The following is a 21,789-nucleotide window of genomic DNA, read 5'->3' on the forward strand; positions in this document are numbered from 1 at the left end:
CCCCCTGGAAACCCCATCAGGAAATGTATTGCTCTTTCTTTTGATGCATGTAAAATTACACTACCGTTAGGTTGGCTACTAAAAGTGACATTTACCGCATTTAAAAGTATACGTTTTCCTTCAAAACTTTAAAATCGATTTTCTCAAAAACTATAAGGTCTTTTTGAAAAATTGTTTTTTCCTCTTATTCCCAATGATCTCCTTAACATATCCTGCAACTTTAGGGTTTGGATTTGCTATTAACCGTTAAAGTCAGCGGGTTTTTAAATGTGTATTTTTTTTCTTTTGAAACTTTAAAATCGATTTTCTCAAAAACTATAAGGTCTTTTTGAAAAAAAATGTTTTCCTCTTGTAGCTACTGGGGGCCCCTACAGGCTCTGGGGCCCTGGGGCAATTGCCTCCTTTGCCTCTATAGTAGCGCTGGCCCTGCTTGGGGGCAGCAGGCCATAAAATGGTTTACACATATTTTTCGGGAACAGGGAGAAATTGGCAGCACTCCTAATCCGGCTGCACCTGAAATGACTCCCAACAGAGGTGTACAGAGCCCCCTAGAGGCTAATTACACTCCTGGTATTCAAAACAGATGCAAACTATGCACTAAACTCTAAACTCAGATTACAAAGGAATGCAAACCGAAATAGCACATGGATGCAGCTATCCATATGTAAACTTACATTTCTATACAGCAGGAGGAGGTGGCAGCGCTTTACAAGGCAGGCTTCATCTAAATGACCAACTGCCTGGATGTGCAGAGCCTAAATATAGGCAGGTTACACAACTTGCATAACAGTTGCAACAAAACAGAGGATGATGGGTTCCAAAAACCGTTTGCACGCATATTTTTGGGATGAAACCGGGAGAAATTGGCAGCTCTCCTAATCAAGGCTGCACCTGAAATTACTACCAACAGAAGTGTGCATAGCTCCCTCTTTCTATGCATTTTATATGGGCAAAACAAGAAAAACAAAACAAAAAATACACTATTTCTCCAATTCCATCCCCTATAGTTTTAAAATAAGCAATGCTAAAACCCACCCTTTTTATTTGCCGATTTGTCATGTTCTTAGAACAATGTATGGCGACAATATATTTTGTATACAGCCAATAATTGCAGGCTTATTTACTAAAATAACAGCAATATACCCTCATGACATACATGGAAAAAAAAAAAAAAGCTTAGTCCATAAGGCAACTATTTGTTTGTTTGTTTTTTTGTTTGTTTGTTTTTTTTTTCCTTGTTTTTTTTTATTTTTTTACAATTTTTTGGGGGTAACTGTAGAGAGGGGAGGGGGGCTTTGAAAGGGATTTATTTATTTATTTTTAAATGTATTGAGCCTATCATTTTCTTTTTGCCTCTAGATGGCACAAGAAACACACTATCCTTGGTTACTAGGAAGTGTTAATTTTTATTTATTTATTTTTATACTTTCCTTATTATAAATGGACATGGTCCATGAACAAGGTTGTGTCCATTCATTCCAGGCACTGCGATTGGTTCGGGAAACACTTTTCCCCTTCACCAATCGCCGGAATGAGCAGCAGGCACGGGAAAATGCGCACGCACCTGCCGCGGCACCCTGGACGCCAATACACGTCCAGATAGACTAGCGAGGCTCCTATCTGGACGACAATAGATAACTGGTTAAAATGTCAAGAACATCCTATATCACCAAATTCCCTTTAAAGCATGTCTAAGGGGCCCCATGCACACTGCATACCTTCTGCATTTCCCTACATGTGAAAATGCTCTAGATTTGATAGCCTATGTAATCAATGGGATGGTTATTATCAAGTGTATGTGTTGGAAGAAGAAGATAGACTGCTTTTTTTCTCTATACAGGTTTTTACAATGAAAAGTACCATTGCCTTTGGGAATGTGTTTTCACCACATCCAAACGCTTGTGCAAAACGGCACATGCTGTAAAATAGTGTGAGTGTAGCCGTAGGGCCGGCTGATTTTGGAAGTGAACCTGAAGTGAGTTGTATATGGAGGCTGACAGATTTATTTACTTTTACTAGTTGCCTGGCAGCCCTGCTAATCACTTTGGCTGCAGTAATGTCTGAATCACACACCTGAAAGAAGTTTCTTTCCATTTAACCAGTACAAAGTACAGAGCTATCATGCTGATCTTTCTGGAATCACTCACCTGAAACAAGCATGCAGCTAATTTTGTTAGATTTTTGTCAGAAACGCCTGATCTGCATGCTTGTTCGAGGTCTATAGCTAAAAGTATTAGAGGCAGAGGATCAGCAGGACAGCCAGGGAACTGTTGTTGTTTAAAAGGAAATAAATATGGCGGCCTCCATATTCACTTCACTTTCCATTTAAGGCCTCTTTCACACCAAGTTGTTGCGTTTTAGGGGACGTTAAGGTCGCATAACGTGCCCCTAACACAACGCATGGTGGTGTTGAAGTTGGACGTCAGATTGAGCCGCGTTATGAGGCTCTTGGTGCTATCCTGGGAAGTCCGGATCTTTTCAATGATTCGAATGATTTGAATTGGATCATTGAAAAGATCCGGATCTTTGAACAGAATCTTTGAATTATTTTACTAGGGAAGCAGGAAGCAGGGGTGCAGCAAAGTGAGAGGTGCAGGAGAATGAAGGAACATTGAGGGTGCTAATGGGGAAGGGAGAGATGCAGCAGGAAGATTGTGCTTGTGCACAGAAGCTGCAGTTCCTGTTTCTTCCAGACATCCACTGTGAACCGAATCCTTCATTGTGATGATCCGGATGATTAGACTCACATCAAAGATCCGAATCGTTCATGATCTGGACAACACTACAGTGCAGTGAATATTAATTAGCCATGTGGCTAGGAACAATAGCGGATTCTCCCCTTACTGAGCATGTGCAAACAGTCTAATGCAGCTAAAACCACATGCTGCACTTTCTTTGAACGTCCAGCGTTACACTGTAATGCAACGTGGGCACTGTGAACATCCCATTGATTTTTCATTACTGTAAGTTGGGCTGCGTTACAGGCTGCTCTAACGTGCGCCTGTAATGTCCCACTGTGAAAGCAGCCTAAAAGCAGTCTGACTGCGAGGAGGGCTAACCTGCTGCTTAATTTTTATTTTTTTTCGAGGTGGGGGGGGGGGGTGCCTAAAATTTAAGCTAAAGTTTCAGTAGTTGGTTGGTAGGCGGAGATGATGCCATTCAGGCTCACATGAAAAGGGTGTGTCAGAGACCATCATTAAGATGCTTAGCAGCTGTGGACAAAAGAGAAGTCTTCTATCTGAGGGGAATATGGTTGGCAAGTGGACCGGTAATACTTTTTTTACTTGGATATTGAAAATCACAATACTGGAAGTAACCACCTTCTGTTTTTAAAACTGACAATAGCCACATTTAAAATATATAAGCTCTCAAATGCACAAAATACCAGTTTACTTTGCACAGGCAGTCTTTGTGAGTGTTGCATTTTATTCTTGACCTTTTCATTATATTTCATTTCAGGACAGAAGAATCCATGTTGTCCAAAGGGCTTGTAAGTTCACATTTGAACTTAGAGTAGGTGACAGATGCAGCAGTGGCTTAATGACTCAGGCTCTCTGTTTGCAGGAGTTACTGGAGCACAGTTTGCTAAGAGTGGATAATGAAAGTCTTCATGAGGATCTGTTAGACATTAAGGCTGTCAGCCAAGTTCTGCAGGTGAGTGCAATCCTACAATAATTTGTCTATTGTATTGAAACTGGAGTAAAAGAGGGTCTTCTTCATGGCAACCAATCAGATTTCACCCAGAGAAGGGAAGGATAGAGCACGTCTGGAAACTGTGGACTGTCATAGATTTAACCACACTATTATGGTTAACTGCAGTAAAGTAAAACAACCACAAGATGTCACTATGTGTAAAATGCAATGGTGATCTGAATGGGGTTTTTACTTCCTGTATTCACTCTGTATTCTCTCTGTTCTACGTAAGCTGCATTTCCTGATGGTTGTGTGTGTTATATTTCTGCATGTTTTTCTTCAGTAAAGAGTTCTAACTTGTAATACTGGGTGCCTATCTGTGTGTACAGAACACTCTGCTCCATCATGGACAACACAGGCAGTTCTGTGTTTTTACAAGGCACAATATCCCAGCATGAAATAACAGAATCCTAGGAGTCATGAAAGTTTTATAGAATTATTAATTTGCCATTTTGCTAAAAGAGTATCTGAAGCCATTTCCAGTCATGCCTGGAACTACATATAGGACAGACTACCTTCTTAGCATTATGATCTGCAGTTATCTGAGTGCGCTGGGTTATCTCTCTGAGTAAAACATCCTCGTACCGCTACTTCAAGTAACCTCTGCTTCTGAGTCTGAGATTGTTACACCCTCAGCTCAGTGCAATATTTACTGCACACCTTTGGGGAGAGAGCAGCGGGAGCATCGTGAATGAGTGGCGAGGATTGTTCTACATCCTGTCAGAGCCGCGCAGCCACATGCAGGATGTAGATTTCAAATAAACTAGGTCCAGAAGTAGTTAAAGTGAATATTAAGCTGGGAAAAAAAAAAATAAAGCCAGATACTCGCCTATGGAGAGGAAAAGCTCTGGGTCCTATAGAGCCTTCCTGCTCCTCTCCTGGTCCCCTTCTTCCAGCAATGTCACTCTGTAAGCAGTATCCAACCCATTGGTTGAATACTGCTCTCTGCCATTGCAGGAGGCTTCGGAAGTCCTTGAGAGCCCGAGTACACTTGTGCAAACCAGAGGCGCCTGACTGGGCTCCCGAAGACGTCCAAAGTCTCCCACGGCGGGTGGGGGGAGGGAGGGGCATTCAAACTAGGTGGGGCATCACTGGAACGTGGGTACCGTGAGAGGAGCGAGAAGGTTCTATAGGACCAAGAGCCTTCCCCCTTCATAGGTGCGTATCTTTTTTCTGAGCTGATTATGTAGGTAAGCTCTCATACTTCATTTAGGTGGTAGAATTGGCAATCATTGGCTAAACAAAATTGTATGTTTTCGCATCCTAAAGTCCAGTACACACTTTCAATTGTAATTGGCCAATCACTGAGCAATTTTACCACCTTCATGTACTGTAGAATCAGGGTTTACAAACACAATCTGAAATCAGAAATCTGGTCATAGTATTCAATATCTGTTAACCCTCATTCATACATCTAGGTGTTATAATTGGTCCATGATTGGCCATTCATAACTAATAGTTTGTACCAGGCTTTAGTGTCTATGAGATAACTGCTTACATTGGAGAGAGGGGTTAGTGCAGGGAGCTGACAGCTGCTCCTGGCGGAGCTTGGATTGATTACAGAAAGTGAGGCTATACCAGAAATCCCATATCACAGACAAATAGTAAAATTTTGTATATAGTCTGGAGTCACAGCAGAGCATACAACTGCCTATAGTATAAAGGAGACACCCAGAACTGCAGATACACTTTAAGGCCTCTTTCCCACCAAGACGTTGCGTTTTAGGGGACGTTAACCTCCTTAGCGGTCTGGACGGGCTCAGCTCGTCCATTACCGCCGGAGAGTGCCGCTCAGGCCCTGCTGGGCCGATTTTGGTCAAATAAAAAGGTGCACATGCAGCCGGCACTTTGCCAGCCGCGTGTGCTACCTGATCGCCGCCGCAGGTGATCCGCCGCGTGCAGCGGCGAAAGAGGGTCCCCCCAGCCGCCCGAGCCCAGCGCAGCCGGAACAAACAGTTCCGGCCAGCGCTAAGGGCTGGATCGGAGGCGGCTGACGTCAGGACGTCGGGTGACGTCCATGACGTCACTCCGCTCGTCGCTATGGCGACGAGGAAAGCGAAACAAGGAAGGCCGCTCATTGCGGCCTTCCTTGTTACTTCTGATCGCCGGAGGCGATCAGAAGTACGCATTGGTAGCGCCCTCTAGTGGGCTTTCATGCAGCCAACTTTCAGTTGGCTGCATGTAATAGTTTTTTTTTAATTAAAAAAAAAACCTCCCGCAGCCGCCCTGGCGATCTTAATAGAACGCCAGGGAGGTTAAGGTCGCATAACGTGCCCCTAACGCAACGCATGGTGGTGTTGAAGTTGGATGTCATTGAGCTGGGTTATGCGGCTCTCAAAGCAGCCGCTCCAGGATAGTGATGGGAAGATCTTTTTAAGGATTCGGATCATTCGAATCGGATCATTGAAAAGATCCGGATCTTTGAACCGAATCATTTGAATCATTTTACTAGGGAAGCAGACTGGGGGTGAAATGACTAGTAGGACACTACTTTCCCTGCACTTTACATTCTGTATGCTCTTGTTTCTTCCAGACAGACATCCACTGTAAACGGAATCTTTCATTGTGATGATCCGGATGATTCGACTCACAAAAAAGATCCGGATCAAATGAACGATTCGATCATGAGTCCAGGTTACTCAGCACAGTGCAGTGAATATTAATTAGCCATGTGGCTAGTCACTGAGCATGTGCAAGCAGTCTAACGCAGCTAAAGCCCAGTATAACTCACAGCATGCTGCACTTTCATTCAACGTGTAGCGTTACAATGTAACGCAACGTGGGCACTGTGAACAGCCCATTGACTTTTCATTACTGTGAGTTGGGCTGCGTTACTGGCTGCTGTAACGGGGGACTTTAATGTCCCACTGTGAAAGCAGCCTAAATCTGCCACTTTTGGTTGCCATATACAAACAAAAGGTAAACTCTGAGCTACTGCCATCAGGTATGCATAAATACCTGCAACCAATCATCACTGAAAATCTAGGTATTAGTTGCACAAATCTGCTGATATATGTGAAGCCAGAGTATTAAAGCCATGTTTTCTGAGCATACCAAGGATTTCTATAAGTCAGTAGGATGCATACTGCGTGGATACTGCATATCCCCTTCCCAGTGCTGTGAGGGTGGATGCCACCTCGTTCAAGCAGTGCCACATACGTTGCGTGTTGTTAATTGTGCTATACTTTACAGTTTTCTGTCTTTTGCAATTACCAGATCTGTGTGGGAGTAACCTATAGTTGTTCTTGCAGTGAATCAATGCCTTTTGTTTCTCTCCTGGTTCTCTATATTCCTGCAGGATTTGGTGAAGGTGATGACACTGTGTCCTATTGAACATCTGGTGAGTCAAAGGAGCTGATTTAACAAAACGTTGCATTTCTTCTGCTGCACTGCACAGCTCTTAAATTCTACTTTCTGCCTATCTTTGCAGCGAAAGAGAAGTTTGGCAATGTTACAATTAGTGATTGACAAGTTCTGTGTGGAAGGAAAGTACAAACTATTCAGGTAAGAATATTATAACCTCAGTGTCACAGAAAAGCCGATTTAAAAGTAAGCCTGTCACTTCATTCACTATAATAAAAAAAATGTCTGACATATTGGTGTGGACAGTATATCTTATATACCGTAGGTGTGGCTGCTATGCTGGTTACATGACTCAAGTTTATTTTAAAGCTTTTTTGACAGCCTAGAATGTCCCCTGTTCAAAAATGCAGTTTAACCACTTAGCAACTTCTGCCCCGCTTTTCTACATCCTTGTTTATAAACACCATTTAAACACTTGGTTCTGTTTTCTATTTTTAGAAAACAGAGTTAGTATAGCACCATCTTGTGACCAAAAAGTAAAACTACTTACAAATACACCATTATACACTTACCATAGAAAAATTGAATACATTTTGATTATTTTTTTTTTAACTCCTTCACCCCTATCCGAAAATAAAATATCGGTGCCATACATTGTACTAGGGACACAATTTAAATATTGTAATAACCGGGACAAATGGGCAAATAAAATGTGTCTGTTTTATCCACAATAGCACATTTTATTTTTAAACTACAATGACTGAAAGCTGAGAAATTGTGATTTTTTTTTCATTTTTCCCCTTATTACCTGTCAAATACATATAAAATAATATAATGCTTAGCATAAAGTACTGCCCAAAGAAAGCCTAGTTTGTCCCGCAAAAAAATAATATATAGATCATTTTAGTATGATAATTAGTGATAAAGTTATTACCAAATGAATGGGAAGAGCTTTTGAAAGGGAAAAAAAGTAGAGAAGTGGTTAATCTAATTGTTTTTGTTTTTTTTGCTCTTAGTAGTTGGTATGAGAAGCCTCTTTATGTACTGTTGCACCACAAAGCCTTATGTGCATGATTTCTCCTCACAGCGATGTGGCTATTTGCATTATCTCACTCTCATGAATGAGTACAGCAGAATATTAGCCATTCCAACAAAGGGGTAGAAAAAAAACAATTTAAATGTTAACACCCTAATATTTAGATTGCCTTGCAGTGCTGGGTTCCTGGTTCACATACCAGCAAATTCACTATCTGCACAGAGTTTGTATGTTCTCCCACATGTTTGGGTGTTTCCTTTGGGCACTCCAGTTTTCTCCCACATTCCAAAACCATGCAGATAAGTTAATCGGCTTCCCCCTAAATTGTCCCTAGACTATGATACATACACTACACCATACATACGATTATGGTAGGGATCAGATTGTGAGTCCCTCTGAGGGACAGTTAAGTGACAAGACAATGTACTCTGTACAGTGCTGCGGAAGAAGATGTCGGTGCTATATACATACTAAATAATAATAAATCCAGAGACGTCAGTCTCTCTCTCTCTCTCTTTTTTCCTTTTTTTCATCTCTCAATCAACAGTTTAGCTATATGTAAGGCAGCCAGTCAGAGACTTGATTTATTCCAAATGCCCACTTGTAAGGTTATAAAAGACATAAAGGGCCATATAGCATCATTATGGCTTTCACAAAAACTGTGACTGAGCAGGGGTCTGCGCCCCAGAGAACCTCCCACAGATCTACTGCATGTTCTAACAAACATTGCCACTGTTGGGATCAAACATAAACTGAACACAACAAATGTGGATCAAAGTTCAAGTTTACCAAAGTCTGAAGCATATTCCTAGTCTCTAATAAAAGCTTCATAAATTAATTGCATGCGATGTTCTAAAGCCAGTTTCTTATGTAACTAATTTGACTGCCAAGACCTCTGCCTACTAGCACAGTGGCGTAATAAATAGCACTCTCGCCTTGCAGCCCTGGGTCTCCAATTCAAATCTCAGCTAGGGCACTGTATGCATGGAGTTTCAATGTTCTCCTTGTGCTTCTGTGGGCTTCCTCTGGGCACTCCCGTTTCCTGCTACATCCCAAATTACAGAGATAAGTTATTTGGCGCCCTCCTGCCCCCCCCCCAAAAAAGTTGGCACTTGACTATGATGGACATGTGACTATGGTAGGGACTAGATTGTTAGCAGCTCAGAGGGACAGATAATGACAAGCCTATGTACACTGTACAGTGCCACAGAATGTTAAACTGTATTTCTAAATGTTTAGATTGAAGCTGAAATACAGTAATAGTTATTTAAGTTAATAAAGTTTTCCATCATCGAACTAACCAGCTGCTGTGTGTTTAGGTGCCTGCTGAAAACAAGTCACCACGCAGGTGTGGAGGGGTACATCATACAAAACATTAAGAATCAGATCGACTTGGCACTAAAGGTGAGATGTGGGATCATATTATATTAATATTTTTTATTTTAAATAAACCTGTAGCCCATCCTCCACTCCCCAGCCAAGAGTGAGGTGTTAGACCTCACTGGATTCAACGCCAACCCATTGACTTTTCAACACAGGAGGTGGAAAAGGCCAACCAAACCCTTTCCTCTAAAAGCTCCCTTGTCCCAGTGTAGCAGGGCAAGGGGATCTTCTCCATGTCCCTCAGAGAGAGCTGGGCTGAGTGGTGGGAAACTTTTGGTACAATGTGGTCATTCACTTAATATGGACAAGTCACCCTTACCTAAGTGTATAAGCACCAGTTCACTCATGATGAAGCCCTATGTGTTTTGTTGTAAGCATCACTTGACTGGCTTCTCCATAACACATACAACAGGCCTCTTTTTATTCTCTTCAAAAAATATACCCAAATCTTAAAAAAAGACCAGAATATGTCCTAATGCTATAAAGCCATAAATACCAGTCATACACAAGCTTCAGATGGTTTATAGAATATCTATTGTATGTTTATATAATAGCAATTATTGCACAGACACACAGCAGATATAGACTTGCGGCGGACCTGTGCTTCAGCAAAGTCTAAGGTGATCTAGCAATACCCTCATCACCTAGAATCCGAGTCAGAAAATGCATGTTTGTGTAGTCAGAAATCCTACTATCTGGAAACCATGACAGTTAGTCTGAAAGGAGAATTCTATACAGTTATGTCAGAATCAGTACATTAATTTTAAATGTAATGGTTTTTGTATATCCCAAGAGAATCCAGTTATAATTGCTAATATACAGCATGAGAATATTTTTTGAACGAGGGATTTGACCCACCTGCTTTTGTGGCAATTGGTGGTGAGGGGGAGGAGGGGGGCACCTGTTGCGGTTGATTGCATACTATTATGAAGATGACAACACTTTTCATTTGGTATGTATGGTAAGAGATAGACACCAGTATTTATAGGCTGTATATGCAGGACACTTGACAAAAGTTCCTCATCCATTTCCTGTTTGACCCAAATGAGGTCTGGCGCATTCCCAAATCCAGAATATACACAGTAGTGTTGCAGAGCGGAGAGGTAGAGGCTGGCACTCCTACACAAATGTTTTAATGAGTACAAGTGTGGATATACTTATAGCAGGTGGATGGAACAGGCTATGTGCAGCTGTGTGGGGGCGGGACTGAGGACCACGATAGCAATTCGTTTCACAACGATGTCGCTTGCTCACTACATCCGCTTTCATTTGGTCCTCATCAATGTTGTTTTAGCTTCTAAATGAACATCTGTCTATGTATTGTTGCTACATTTGAGCCCTTTTCCTCCTGTTAGCTCACGAAAGTACGATCTCATCCACCAGTCTAGAGAACAGGTGCTCTGCCAGCAAATACTCATTTCATTGTGTATGGAGATTATTTCATGTACTGCTGTGACACGCCTCTGTCTTGACTTCTCAGTGAAGTTATGATGTGGAGTCATTATTTGTGCTTTTCATTTTTCCAATACAGTCAGACACACAGAACAGGTGGTTCTTAGGCACTCGTCTCACCCCACTCCTTCATATGGTGCTCTCACTTCCAGATGGGGCAGAAACAGACCTACTTCAAAGTTCTGACAGGTGAGTTTCATTACAATTTTGTCTTTGCATAAAGTGAACATTCTACTTTCTCACAGACACATAATTATATAAACTCCGGTTTGTGAAATTAGATTTTTAGTTAGTTAGTTTCGCTGAAATTCTCCTGGGAAAACTTTTTGCCTAAATAGAAATATTTGTTGACAAGCAGGGACGGAGGAACAAATCTCTTCACAGCTTTTATTAACTGAACAAACACTTTTCTCTGTTTAATCAGGTCTGATAAGGCAGAGAAAAGTGTTTGTACCATTGAACATTGTTGTGGAGAGCTTGTCATTCTTTTAGCACTAAAAATGTATTAAAATGTTTTAATCTATTGGGAATATATGAAATATTTCAAATTCCAGTGTCTTTTTTTGGAGCTGCGTTTGCTGGTTTGACTAGAAAAGTTTTCTGAGCAAAAAAGTCTCAGTATACTGTTGTACTACATTCTGTACATCTCTAAGGAGCAAAACCTCTGGACTTGATGACTGATCTTATACACTATTTACTGCACTGCAGTGAGGCAAGCTTTATAAAGTTTGCCGTTTAAACCAACAGGTGGAGCCCTAGACCAGTGGTCCTCAAACTAAGGCCTGCGGGCCGAATGTGGCCCCCTGAGGCTTTTTTACCGGCCCCCCACACACATAAATTGTATTACTTATAGGTGCGGTCAGCTACATCTTTAAATATTGTTGGTCCGCATATAGAATGCTAGAGTGCTGGTACCACCCATCCACATGGAAGCCAGAAAGCAGCCATTCGCTGATTTCCAATCAAATTCCACATCAGGTGACACTGCTGTCCAATTGGACTGCAGGTTGTCACCTGGGTATGCTGGGTAAACTTTTGTGGTAGTGTTCTGTGGACTGATGAAACACAATTAGAACTGTTTGGGCCCATGGATCAACGTTCTGTTTGGAGGAGGAAGAACAAGGCCTATGAAGAAAAGAACAGCTTGCCTACTGTGAAGCATGGCAGGGGGTCAATCATGCTTTGGGGCTGATTTGCTTCTGCAAGTACAGGGAAGCTTCAGCGTGTGCAAGGTACCATGAATTCTCTTCAGTACCAGGAGATATTGGATGAAAATGTGATGCAGTCCATCACAAACCTGGAAGACATTGGACCTTTCAACAGGACAATGATCCCAAGCATACCTCCAAGTCCACTAGAGCATGGTTGCAGATTAAAGGATGGAACATTTTGGAGTGGCCATCGCAGTCACAAGACTTAAATCCGATTGAGAACCTCTGGTGGGACTTAATGAAAGCAGTTGCAGCGCGCAAGCCTAAGAATGTGACTGAATTGGAGGCTTTTGCCCATGAAGAATGGGCTAAGATACCCGTAGATCACTGCAAGACACTTGTGTCAAGCTATGCTTCACATTTAAAAGCTGTTCTAACTGGAAAATGATGTTGTACTAAGAATGAATGTCACTTGGGGGTTGAATAAAACTGATAATGATGTGAGCAAAGAAAAGACATTTGTGGTTATTCCATCATAAATGTTATATTTGTCTGACTTACAAGTGCCTCTTTGATATAATTGTAAACAAGATGACTGAAATGATCAAAATCAATGTCAAACTGGCCAAAACACTCGATTTCAGTCGGGGTTGAATAATTTTGAACACAACTGTGTATTGGTGTAAGGTATACCGTTATCTGTATTATTTTGTACCACATGTTTGTTTCTTATTTTGTACAGCGACACGGAATATGTTGGCGCTTTATAAATCAATAATTAAAAAAAAAAATTCAGTAAAGTTGACTAATGAATCCCTTTAATTAGCAGAATAAAAAAAACAGACAGGTTTTTGGCCACTATTCCAGCTCAGTATGAACTAACCAACAAAATGGCCACATCCATAATGAAACCGCAGCTTTGTCTGCATTGCGGTTTGTAAGCTATGCTGGCAGACAGTGTGATTTATTAGATTAAGTGGTTCCTTTCATAAATATTTTCAGAATATTAATGATTGCACTTTAGCTTCTTTTTCATTTCAGTGACAGAAAATAAAAATCGTAAATGGTTGTAGTTCATTATTCTGTCATCTCACAATTTTATGCAAAATCTCCTTTAATGATTTTAATTTAAGGAAAAGTTTACTTCATTGCATCAGATGTTAAACGGAACCCAAACTGAGAGAGATATGGATGCTGCCATATTTATTTCCTGTTAAACAATACCAGTTGCCTGGCTGTCTAGCTGATCTCCTGAGCTCCGCCCCTCTCTACCCACATAATGGTATCACACACTGCCCACTCTCCCTGTTGCCAGCCCGTGTGTTTGTGTTGGTGAGGGGGAAGGTGTGACGGCACTACGTAGGCAAGTATGGGCAGAGCTGGCCACAGCATCCAGATCAAACACTGTGCAGTCAGGCTGCTGGTTGGATTTGCATAGAGTTTACATTTCTGCGGATCAGATACCTGATGGACCTGACTGTACCTCAAAGCCTTTCTCATGGAAGCATTGTGGGAGATTGATATAATCTGTAACATATACAGTGCAGGCAGAGTTAGTGCATAGCCATAAGCATGGCATTTATCACCACCAAATGGATACTAGACCATACCACAGCAGGTAAACCCATATAACTGACACCACTCTGTTCATCCATTTAATTTCTAGATTTTTAGACCTCATCCAGAGTTTGTTTTACAGATGGGATTTTTGGGGGGACCTTTGCCTAGTATAATATAGTGCCATCTTAAAGCAAACATGAACCTTGCGAGTTGTATACAATGAACAGAGGCGCCAAAAGTATAAGATTAGATTAAATGAGCTTAAAAACCAGATTAAAGGGCAAAATTGAAGGAGGAAGTGGTGGTCTTACCTCCCTCAAGCAGACACGACAACGGCTGCGAAACGCGTTGCATTTCTTTTTGGAGTTCCTAATAAATGTTTGACTGTCTGAATCGCAGCCGTTGTCGTGTCTGCTTGAGGGAGGTAAGACCACCACTTCCGCCTTCAATTTTGCCATTTAAGTTGGTTTTTAAGCTAATTTAAGCATTTAATCTAATCTTATACTTTTGGCGCCTCTGTTCATTGTATACAATTTTGAGTCCACCCTTGGTGGAGGGTTGCTACCCTTTCTTCCTGTCTACAGAGAGTGACTTCTTAATCCTGAGTGGTGTCAGGACAATCTCCCCACCTGCCTTTACAGTGGTTGCCTGCTGGTGACCCTGACTTGTGAGTATCTAGCAATACAAACTTATTGCCACCTTGTCCAGTACGAATTACACTATTGGGGCTCTTGGTGTTCCCTGTTTTTATCTCCTTGCGAGTTGTGTTTAAATAGAAAGGTATGTGTATGTTCTCCTTTAATGCGTTATTGGCTACATACCTTACTTGTTTTTAAAGCTGCATTCCTTGGATGTTCCCATCTTTTTGTCTGTAAACATGCTACCAGTCTACAGATAGAAGCGTGACTTTATAAGGAAAGGGTCCTCACAAGCAAAGTAAAGGTATGCAGCTAATCATGGTTGAGAGGAGGACATACAAATCTGGATTAAGTTAAAAATAAAAAAAAACTAATTGCCAAACAGTAGTTTCTAGTGATGGTGAGTGTGTACCATAGGGGTAAAGTTACCCATGCTCCAAGCTCCTTAGGGGTCAGGGATTGTGGAGGCTGCAACAACTTTACTGTCAGTACAATACTAAAATATATTTTACTTAAAACCACCCCAGGAATACATGCAGGTAAGTGTTCCTGCTGGGGTCATCGGGCCCATGTGGTTGACGGTCATGATTTTCCCTAGATGATGTAAGTGATATTCAGCTTCTGGTAGTTTCTGCATAGACCAGGTAACGGTAATTTGGAAGTGTTTATGGCAGTGGCAGTATACTTTTATCTAGTAACTGTTCTGTTTTCCTCACAGGATAATGGCTTCCCTCAACTTTTTGCGCTACTTAGTTATAAAAGATGATGAAATAAATTATGAAGTAAGTGTTGTACTTTGGCGTCCCCCTATAAAGACAAAAGAAAACTTTCTGTCCTGTGTTTTGTTTATCTTTTTTTAAATACTTTTGTTCAAAGTAAACTTTTTTTTTTTGTTAATTTTAATCTGTTTTTTAGCCTCCTGCACAGCCCAGCGATCGGACTCGCCTCCTATTTTTATCCCTAAGGGGACATGCTTCCGGAGGTGTCCGATCGCTGCTGCCACTTTTCTTCTTTTTTTTCTTCTACCTCATAGAGGCTCGCTCTCCCTCCGTCCCCCTCCCTATCCTTCCTCCCCTCAGCCTATAGAAATGAACGGGACGGCGATCCATCCTGTTCTCCGCCTCTCATAGCCATCAGCCTATGAGAGGACGGCGATCCCCGGCCAGTCAGAGGCTGGGGATTGATGATCTCGTGAAGCGCTGCTGGAGACCGCATCGCTGTACGGATGTAAACAAAGGGGATTTCTTTCCCCTTTTGTTTACAAACCGTCTACTAGCTGCGATCGGCGGCTAGCAGGCTAATCACGGAGCTCCTCACCGTGAACTGGCAGGGAACGATCGCGCATGCGCGCGGCCGTTCTGTGGGAAACTGCAGCTCCAGGACTTGACGCCAATCGGCGTTAGGCGGTCCTGGGGCTGCCACTGCGGTCACGCCCATTGGCGTGACGCGGTCGTTATGTAGTTAATCAGCTGCCCCAGTCGAGTTTTACCTAGAATGTGTATGTAGCTATAGGATGCTGCAAGATATACAGCACCAGGTTCTCCAGCATGAGAGGCAGAGATTCCAGCGTGTGCTCCCACATTGAATTGTTCCTGTCCCAGTTTAGGTAGATGTGCCCCATGTACTAATTGGGTTGCCCCACCCCCAATATAGGTTACTGGATATGCCTCCAGTATTAGGTAACCCTCCCCCCCCCCCCCCAGTATAAATAGCCAAATGTGCCACCAGTGTAAAGTAGCCCCCTTCCCAGTATAGGTAGCAAGATGTGGCCCCAGTTTTAGGAAGCCGCCCGACCCCATTATAGATTTCCAGATGTGCTTCCAGTAAAAGGTAGCCCCTCTCCCCAGTATAGATACAGCTCGTGGTTACTCCTCCTGGCGTGTTTGTTCCACCCCAAGCTGGACTTGTGATAACCGCTAAGGAGGTTAAAGGTTGTGTTTTTTTTTTCTCCTAGTTTTATTTTGTTCTAAACAGAAGCTTACTTTTTCTGTGTCAGTTTTGAGATGTTGTCAGAGTCTTGGTTATCTATTTTTATTTGCCTGCTGCCCTTGGTATTGTATAGGCACTTCGATAGAGCCGGTAAAGCTGTGACATGTGGGGAACAAACGTGATCCAGCAAAACCTGGACTGGAAGAGTTTTTTTCCTCTTTCCTCATTTTAATTTCACGTCCGATGTTATTGGAGGCAATGTTTGGATTAATTGGATTATTGATAATACTCAGTGGTGGTGCTACATTAGGGCATGCAGGAGAACTGCCCCCCCCCCCCCTGTAATCACTGTGCGCCTCTGAGCACACACCCCCTCCCCCCTCAGTAGCATGCAGTTCACCGTTTCCAGGGTCCAGCTGCATACACATGAACAATATAGGGTCTGTAAAATAAAGGTCCGTACACACGCCAGACTGGAGGCAACGACGTGTCCGTCGTTACCTCCCGCTGGGTGGGCGTTCCAGGGACAGTCCGGCGTGTGTACAGTCTGTCGGCGGACTGATACGGCTGTTTCTGAGCGATCCGCCGGGCGGATCGCTCAGAAACAGCCGTATCAGTCTGCAGACAGACTGTACACACGCCGGACTGTCGCTGGAACGCCCACCCAGTGGGAGGTGACGATGGACCCGTCGTTGCCTCCAGTCCGGCGTGTGTACGGACCTTAACTCTCCATGCCAGCCAGAAGTCTATGTAGGTGCTAAGTAAAGCATAAATACCTCACAATTCCTTGCAATTAATTCCCATCATTGATGAACTAGTTGGCCTTAATTTTATCACCCGAGTTAGGCAAAAATATCTAAAGCTCGCCATACAATCATTGTTTTTGATCACCTAAATAGGCCCCACCAGCCAGTTATGTGGCTGGATGGTGTTAAGGGCTCTGCCTCTGACACAGGAGACCAGGGTTCGAATCTCGGCTCTGCCTGTTCAGTAAGCCAGCACTTATTCAGTAGGAGACCTTTGGCAAGTCTCCCTAACACTGCTACCGCCCATAGAGTGCGCCCTAGTGGCTGCTGCTCTGGCGCTTTGAGTCTGCCAGGAGAAAAGCGTGATATAAATATTATTTGTCTTGTCTGTGTCCCCCCCAAAAGAATGTGGAGCTGCCACTGATGACACCAAATATTGGATGACCCATTCTATATTTATGTACCAGATGGGTAGATTTCCCCCCCCCCCCCCCCCCCCCCCCCAAATTTGCACTGTTTTCTCAGATGATTAGTGGTGGGATATTTTTTCCTATTCAAATTATTCTTTCATACATAAGCTGAAAAAGTAGAGATACCTATTGTTCTTTTATTTTGTTGTATAATTCAATAATATAATTCAGTAAAAATAATTTGTTAAAAGAAATAGAAAAACATCCAGTTCAAGTATTCTGGATCATATAGGGAGACATGAGAGGAGGAAAAGGAGGGGCCAAACATAACTATTGAGATTTGCAAGTAACTTCAGCAGCCTTTACATCTATCTTTGATAGTTTTGACATGCATTTTCCTCTGGTGGCGTATTAAATTAAACAATAAATTCAAAATAACTTGATATTTTCTGCATGTTTTTGGTTTGGCCAGACAGGAGTATGGACAGAGCTTCATAAAATTGAGCAGCAGTTTCTGAGACCTCTCCACACCGGGCTGAACATGTCCAGAGCCCATTACGAAGCAGAAATAAAAAGCACGAATGAGAAGAAGAAAGGTGAGAATTGAGTCATCTCATCATTATATATCATTTTGCCTTCTTAAAACAGGTGGGATTTGCAAAAATTCAGCTGAAAGTGAACAACTGTGGTTTCCCATGATGCATCACCCTGAATATGCTAATCCTCTTTTTATCCCGCTAAAACCAGGCACATACCCAGAACCGTTGGTGTATAGTAAGCCCATAGCTTATAAATTTTACAGGGCCACATCATCCCAACATGTATACAGCTTGAGTGGTCTTTCTGGTCCAAAGAGATGATTTGCATATTCGAGAATGATGCATCATGGGAAACCACATTTGCAAAGTGAACACCGCTCCACTCCACCACTTCAACTGTAGTGCTCGACCTGGTTGGCAGGACCAGAGAATACAACACACAAGGAAGGTCCGCACTTAACAGTTTGAAGTTACCTTTATTGTGGACATGTCCAAAATACAAGTTCGGCAGGCATCAAGCTGACATGTTTCGGACTCAAACATCCTTAATCATAGCTCAGGTGAGCTATGATTAAGGACAGAGTAACCAAGCAGCTCAGGGTGACCCAAACTACTAGGAATGTATAGGGGGATGATTAAGGACGTTTGAGTCCAAAACATGTCAGCTTGATGCCTGCCGAACTTGTATTTTGGACATGTCTACAATAAAGGTAACTTCAAACTGTTAAGTGCGGACCTTCCTTGTGTGTGGGAAACCACAGTTGCTCTGAATTATAGCATGTACCGTCTGTTTCAAGAAGATACAATTATACCCATCGTCCCATGTCCGTTTTATCACTATCCTTCAGATGGCAGCTGTGTGAGCTTAGTGTGCTGGATGACCTTCTATAACACTGTGGCTGATGTGCTGTACGTGTGATGTGCACTGTGTTACAGGGCTGCGCTCTGGGAAGCCGCTGTGTTCTGTGACTGCCGGGGGCACTAGGTTACCTGACATGACTCCTGAAATGCAGCTTCAGGTATGTACAGCTAGCTGTGCAGCAGTCTGTGATTTGCCCCCCCATCCCTTGTCACTGTGCTTAGCTAAACATCATTAACCATGCTTGACATTTTAGGTTCTACAGTCAGCTATTTTCACATTCGATTTAATGGAAAGCGTCCTCGCCAGAGTTGAAGAGCTCATTGAAGTGAAACTAAAATCTGCGCCAGAGGAGAAAATTGGGTCAAGCAAAGATGTTTAGCGTGTTCTGTTCTATATTTATGAAGATATTTTAGGCCATAAAACATTTACAAGGTGCAGATTTGGTTGATTTTTACTGAACTTGTACAAGCTTTCTGCGATTTTTGCCTGACATTAAATGCAATTTATTATATAAGATTTGTCTGCATGGAGCGCCTTTGTTTTACTGAACAATGAAAGTGAAGTAAAACGTTTTTGCCGATGATGCTAAGTTATGCAGGTGTTTTTAAAGGGAAGCAGAAGTGAGAGACATATGGAGGCTGACCTATTTCCTTTTAAACATTGCACATTGCCTGGCCATCCTGTTGATCCGCTGCCTCTAATGCTTTTAGCCATAGACCCTGAACAAGCATACGGCAGATCAGGTGTTTGACAAAAATCTGACAAGGTTAGCTGCATGCATGCTTCATGTGAGTGACCCTACCAATTCCAGAAAGATAGCCAGGCAACTGGCATGGGTTAAATGGAAATAAATATGGCAGCCTTCTTATTTCTCTCACCTCCAGTTACTTTTAAAGTTCAAACACTGCTTCAGTTTCTAGACTTGCAAATGCTGAAGGCTAAACAAAACTTGTTTAAAAATGGGGGTTAATTACAAAAAAACAAAACTGCTCAACAGGAAAAATAAAGCAAAATTTTGCACAATGTGAAAGCATGCAAGCAAATAAGTATACATCACTTAAAGAGATCCTGTAAGGAATAAAGTGCCCTTACCTCGGGAGGGGGAAGCCTCTGAATACTAATGAAGCTTCCCTCTTCATCTTCGGGGATCCAGCATTGTCAGTCCCCAAAATAGCAGAGCTCAATCGGATTCGCTCTACTGTGCAGGCATGAGTCGCTCGGCTATTTCTGGCACGAGCTTGTATTGCACCTGCGCAGGAGCGCGGATAGGTAAAGGTGAGTTTGTTTTCCATGGGGGGCTCAGCGCATCTCTGTTGGTACCCCTAGACAGCCTGGTGATGTTTTTGTAATCCTAGTATTTTATTTAGTTACAGCTCTGCACCATCACAGTGTTGGAAACCACTGTTTCAACATGGTCACCAGATGGAATTTGTTCTTTCTATTATCTGGTAACCAATCAGATTATTCTTTTCCTTCTCCCATAGTGCTCTGGGAAAATGAAGAGAAGTTTGCTCATTTGAAATCGGCTTTGTGTAGTGTTCAGATAATAAAGCAATGTCACCCAGATCAGTGTTTAGGAAAGGAACAGACCATTTCGTTCTTAACTTTGTTTATTTGTAAAATGGGCTCTCCATTTCAAAGAATGTCTCGATGCAAATACAAAATGCAAGCATTGGGTAAGTAGCTCTTCACATTCTTGAATAACCCTTGTGAAGTAGGACATTTTATTGTCGGCCATTTTGTTATTCTACCAGAAAAGCTACAGAGAGACATGGTTTTACTTGATAGACTGAACTACAACAATCACATTTGATGTGCAGCTGCATGAATTAGATAGAGTCAGCGCTGACCTGTAGTTGAGCTAATGAAGCATGCTGCAGGAATTACGCTGCTGGTGGAAAGCTATTTAGAAAACCACTGGCATGCTGCCAGCCTGTAAATGAATCTGACATTCACTTATTATCTAAGCATGTAACAAACAAAATGACGTATAACGGCAACAGGTAATGACAGTGATTCCAGCAGCCCCGGCATCAGATCTGCTCCAGTGTTTTCCACACTGGACTGTTTTCAGTAATGCGCATCTTAGCCTGACAAAGTCGCTCTTGTATGTTTTCAATGTGGGGTTTGCATGTGGCCTGTAAAAAATAAAGGAATAAAAGATGACCAGAGTTCATATCAAACATGCTTCCCAGTGGGCCGAAATTGAACACTGAGCCTAATGGTGTGTACACACTTGAAAGATAAATGAAAGATATCAGACCAATTTTACCCCCTTCCATGTAGTATGAGATCCATACTCTACACAGTGTTTTCCATTGAGCTGAACTCCCCATCAGATAAAATCTTTGGCAGATGCTGTACACATTAAAAAGATCAGTATCTGCAAAAGATCCGTTCCTGCAAAATGCATTCATAGTCTAGGTTATCTGCAGATCCTCATACACACCTTGTTTAACAGACATTCATCTGCAGATCAGATCCACCAGGATGGATTTTTAGATCTTCAGATGATTGTCAGATATGCAGATGAAGTCTGTTAAACAAGGTGTGTATTAGGATCTGCAGATATCATAGACTATGAATGCATTTTGCCGGAACAAATCTTTTGCAGATACTGATCTTTTGAAAGTGTGCAGCATCTGTGTGTGCAGCATCTTGCAAAGAGTTTTATCTGATGGGGAGTTCAGCTCAATAGAATAGACTGTGTAGAGTATGGCTCTCATACTACATGGAAGGGGGTAAAATTGGTCTGATATCTTTCATTTATCTTTCAAGTGTGTACACACCATAAGGGTGCATACACACCTCCAACTTTGATTGGCCAATCACTGGCCAATTTTACCACCTCCATTTAGTACGAGGGCCTACAGACTAAATACTCTGAACAGATTGTGCAGGTAAAATTGGCCAATGATTGCCCAATAAACATTAAAAAGTGTGTACCAGGCTTTAGTTGCAGCCAACCTCAATGTCTAGTGGCCACCTCCCTCCCTTAAAAGGTTCCCTGGTGTCTAATGGCTCCCTCCCTCCCCTATACAGTTCCCTGGTGTCTAATGACTCCTCCCTCCCCTATACAGTTACCTG

The 21,789-nt window shown here is 42.3% G+C and overlaps 2 protein-coding genes across 3 annotated transcripts in view; one reads left to right on the forward strand and one right to left on the reverse strand.

The window, feature by feature from the left end:
* Positions 1-19,218, forward strand: part of GLMN (glomulin, FKBP associated protein) — a 52,041-nt gene extending 32,823 nt beyond the window's left edge. Inside the window, exons 10-19 of the mRNA XM_068242612.1 lie at positions 3,460-3,490; positions 3,565-3,654; positions 6,992-7,033; positions 7,124-7,197; positions 9,352-9,436; positions 10,947-11,056; positions 14,935-14,998; positions 17,774-17,897; positions 18,777-18,859; positions 18,956-19,218. Of these exons, the coding sequence (XP_068098713.1) occupies positions 3,460-3,490; positions 3,565-3,654; positions 6,992-7,033; positions 7,124-7,197; positions 9,352-9,436; positions 10,947-11,056; positions 14,935-14,998; positions 17,774-17,897; positions 18,777-18,859; positions 18,956-19,081 (829 nt within the window). The 3' untranslated portion in view covers positions 19,082-19,218. The remainder of the gene's footprint in view (positions 1-3,459; positions 3,491-3,564; positions 3,655-6,991; positions 7,034-7,123; positions 7,198-9,351; positions 9,437-10,946; positions 11,057-14,934; positions 14,999-17,773; positions 17,898-18,776; positions 18,860-18,955) is intronic.
* Positions 19,219-20,294: 1,076 nt separating this feature from the next.
* C6H1orf146 (chromosome 6 C1orf146 homolog) overlaps positions 20,295-21,789 on the reverse strand; it is a 29,791-nt gene continuing 28,296 nt past the window's right edge. For both annotated transcript variants that reach the window (XM_068242614.1, XM_068242615.1), the window contains exon 6: positions 20,295-20,840. In XM_068242614.1, coding sequence (XP_068098715.1) covers positions 20,736-20,840 — 105 coding nt within the window. In that variant the 3' untranslated portion in view covers positions 20,295-20,735. The remainder of the gene's footprint in view (positions 20,841-21,789) is intronic.

This window comes from Hyperolius riggenbachi, chromosome 6, assembly GCF_040937935.1.
Source record: "Hyperolius riggenbachi isolate aHypRig1 chromosome 6, aHypRig1.pri, whole genome shotgun sequence".
Taxonomy (NCBI): Eukaryota; Metazoa; Chordata; class Amphibia; order Anura; family Hyperoliidae; genus Hyperolius; species Hyperolius riggenbachi.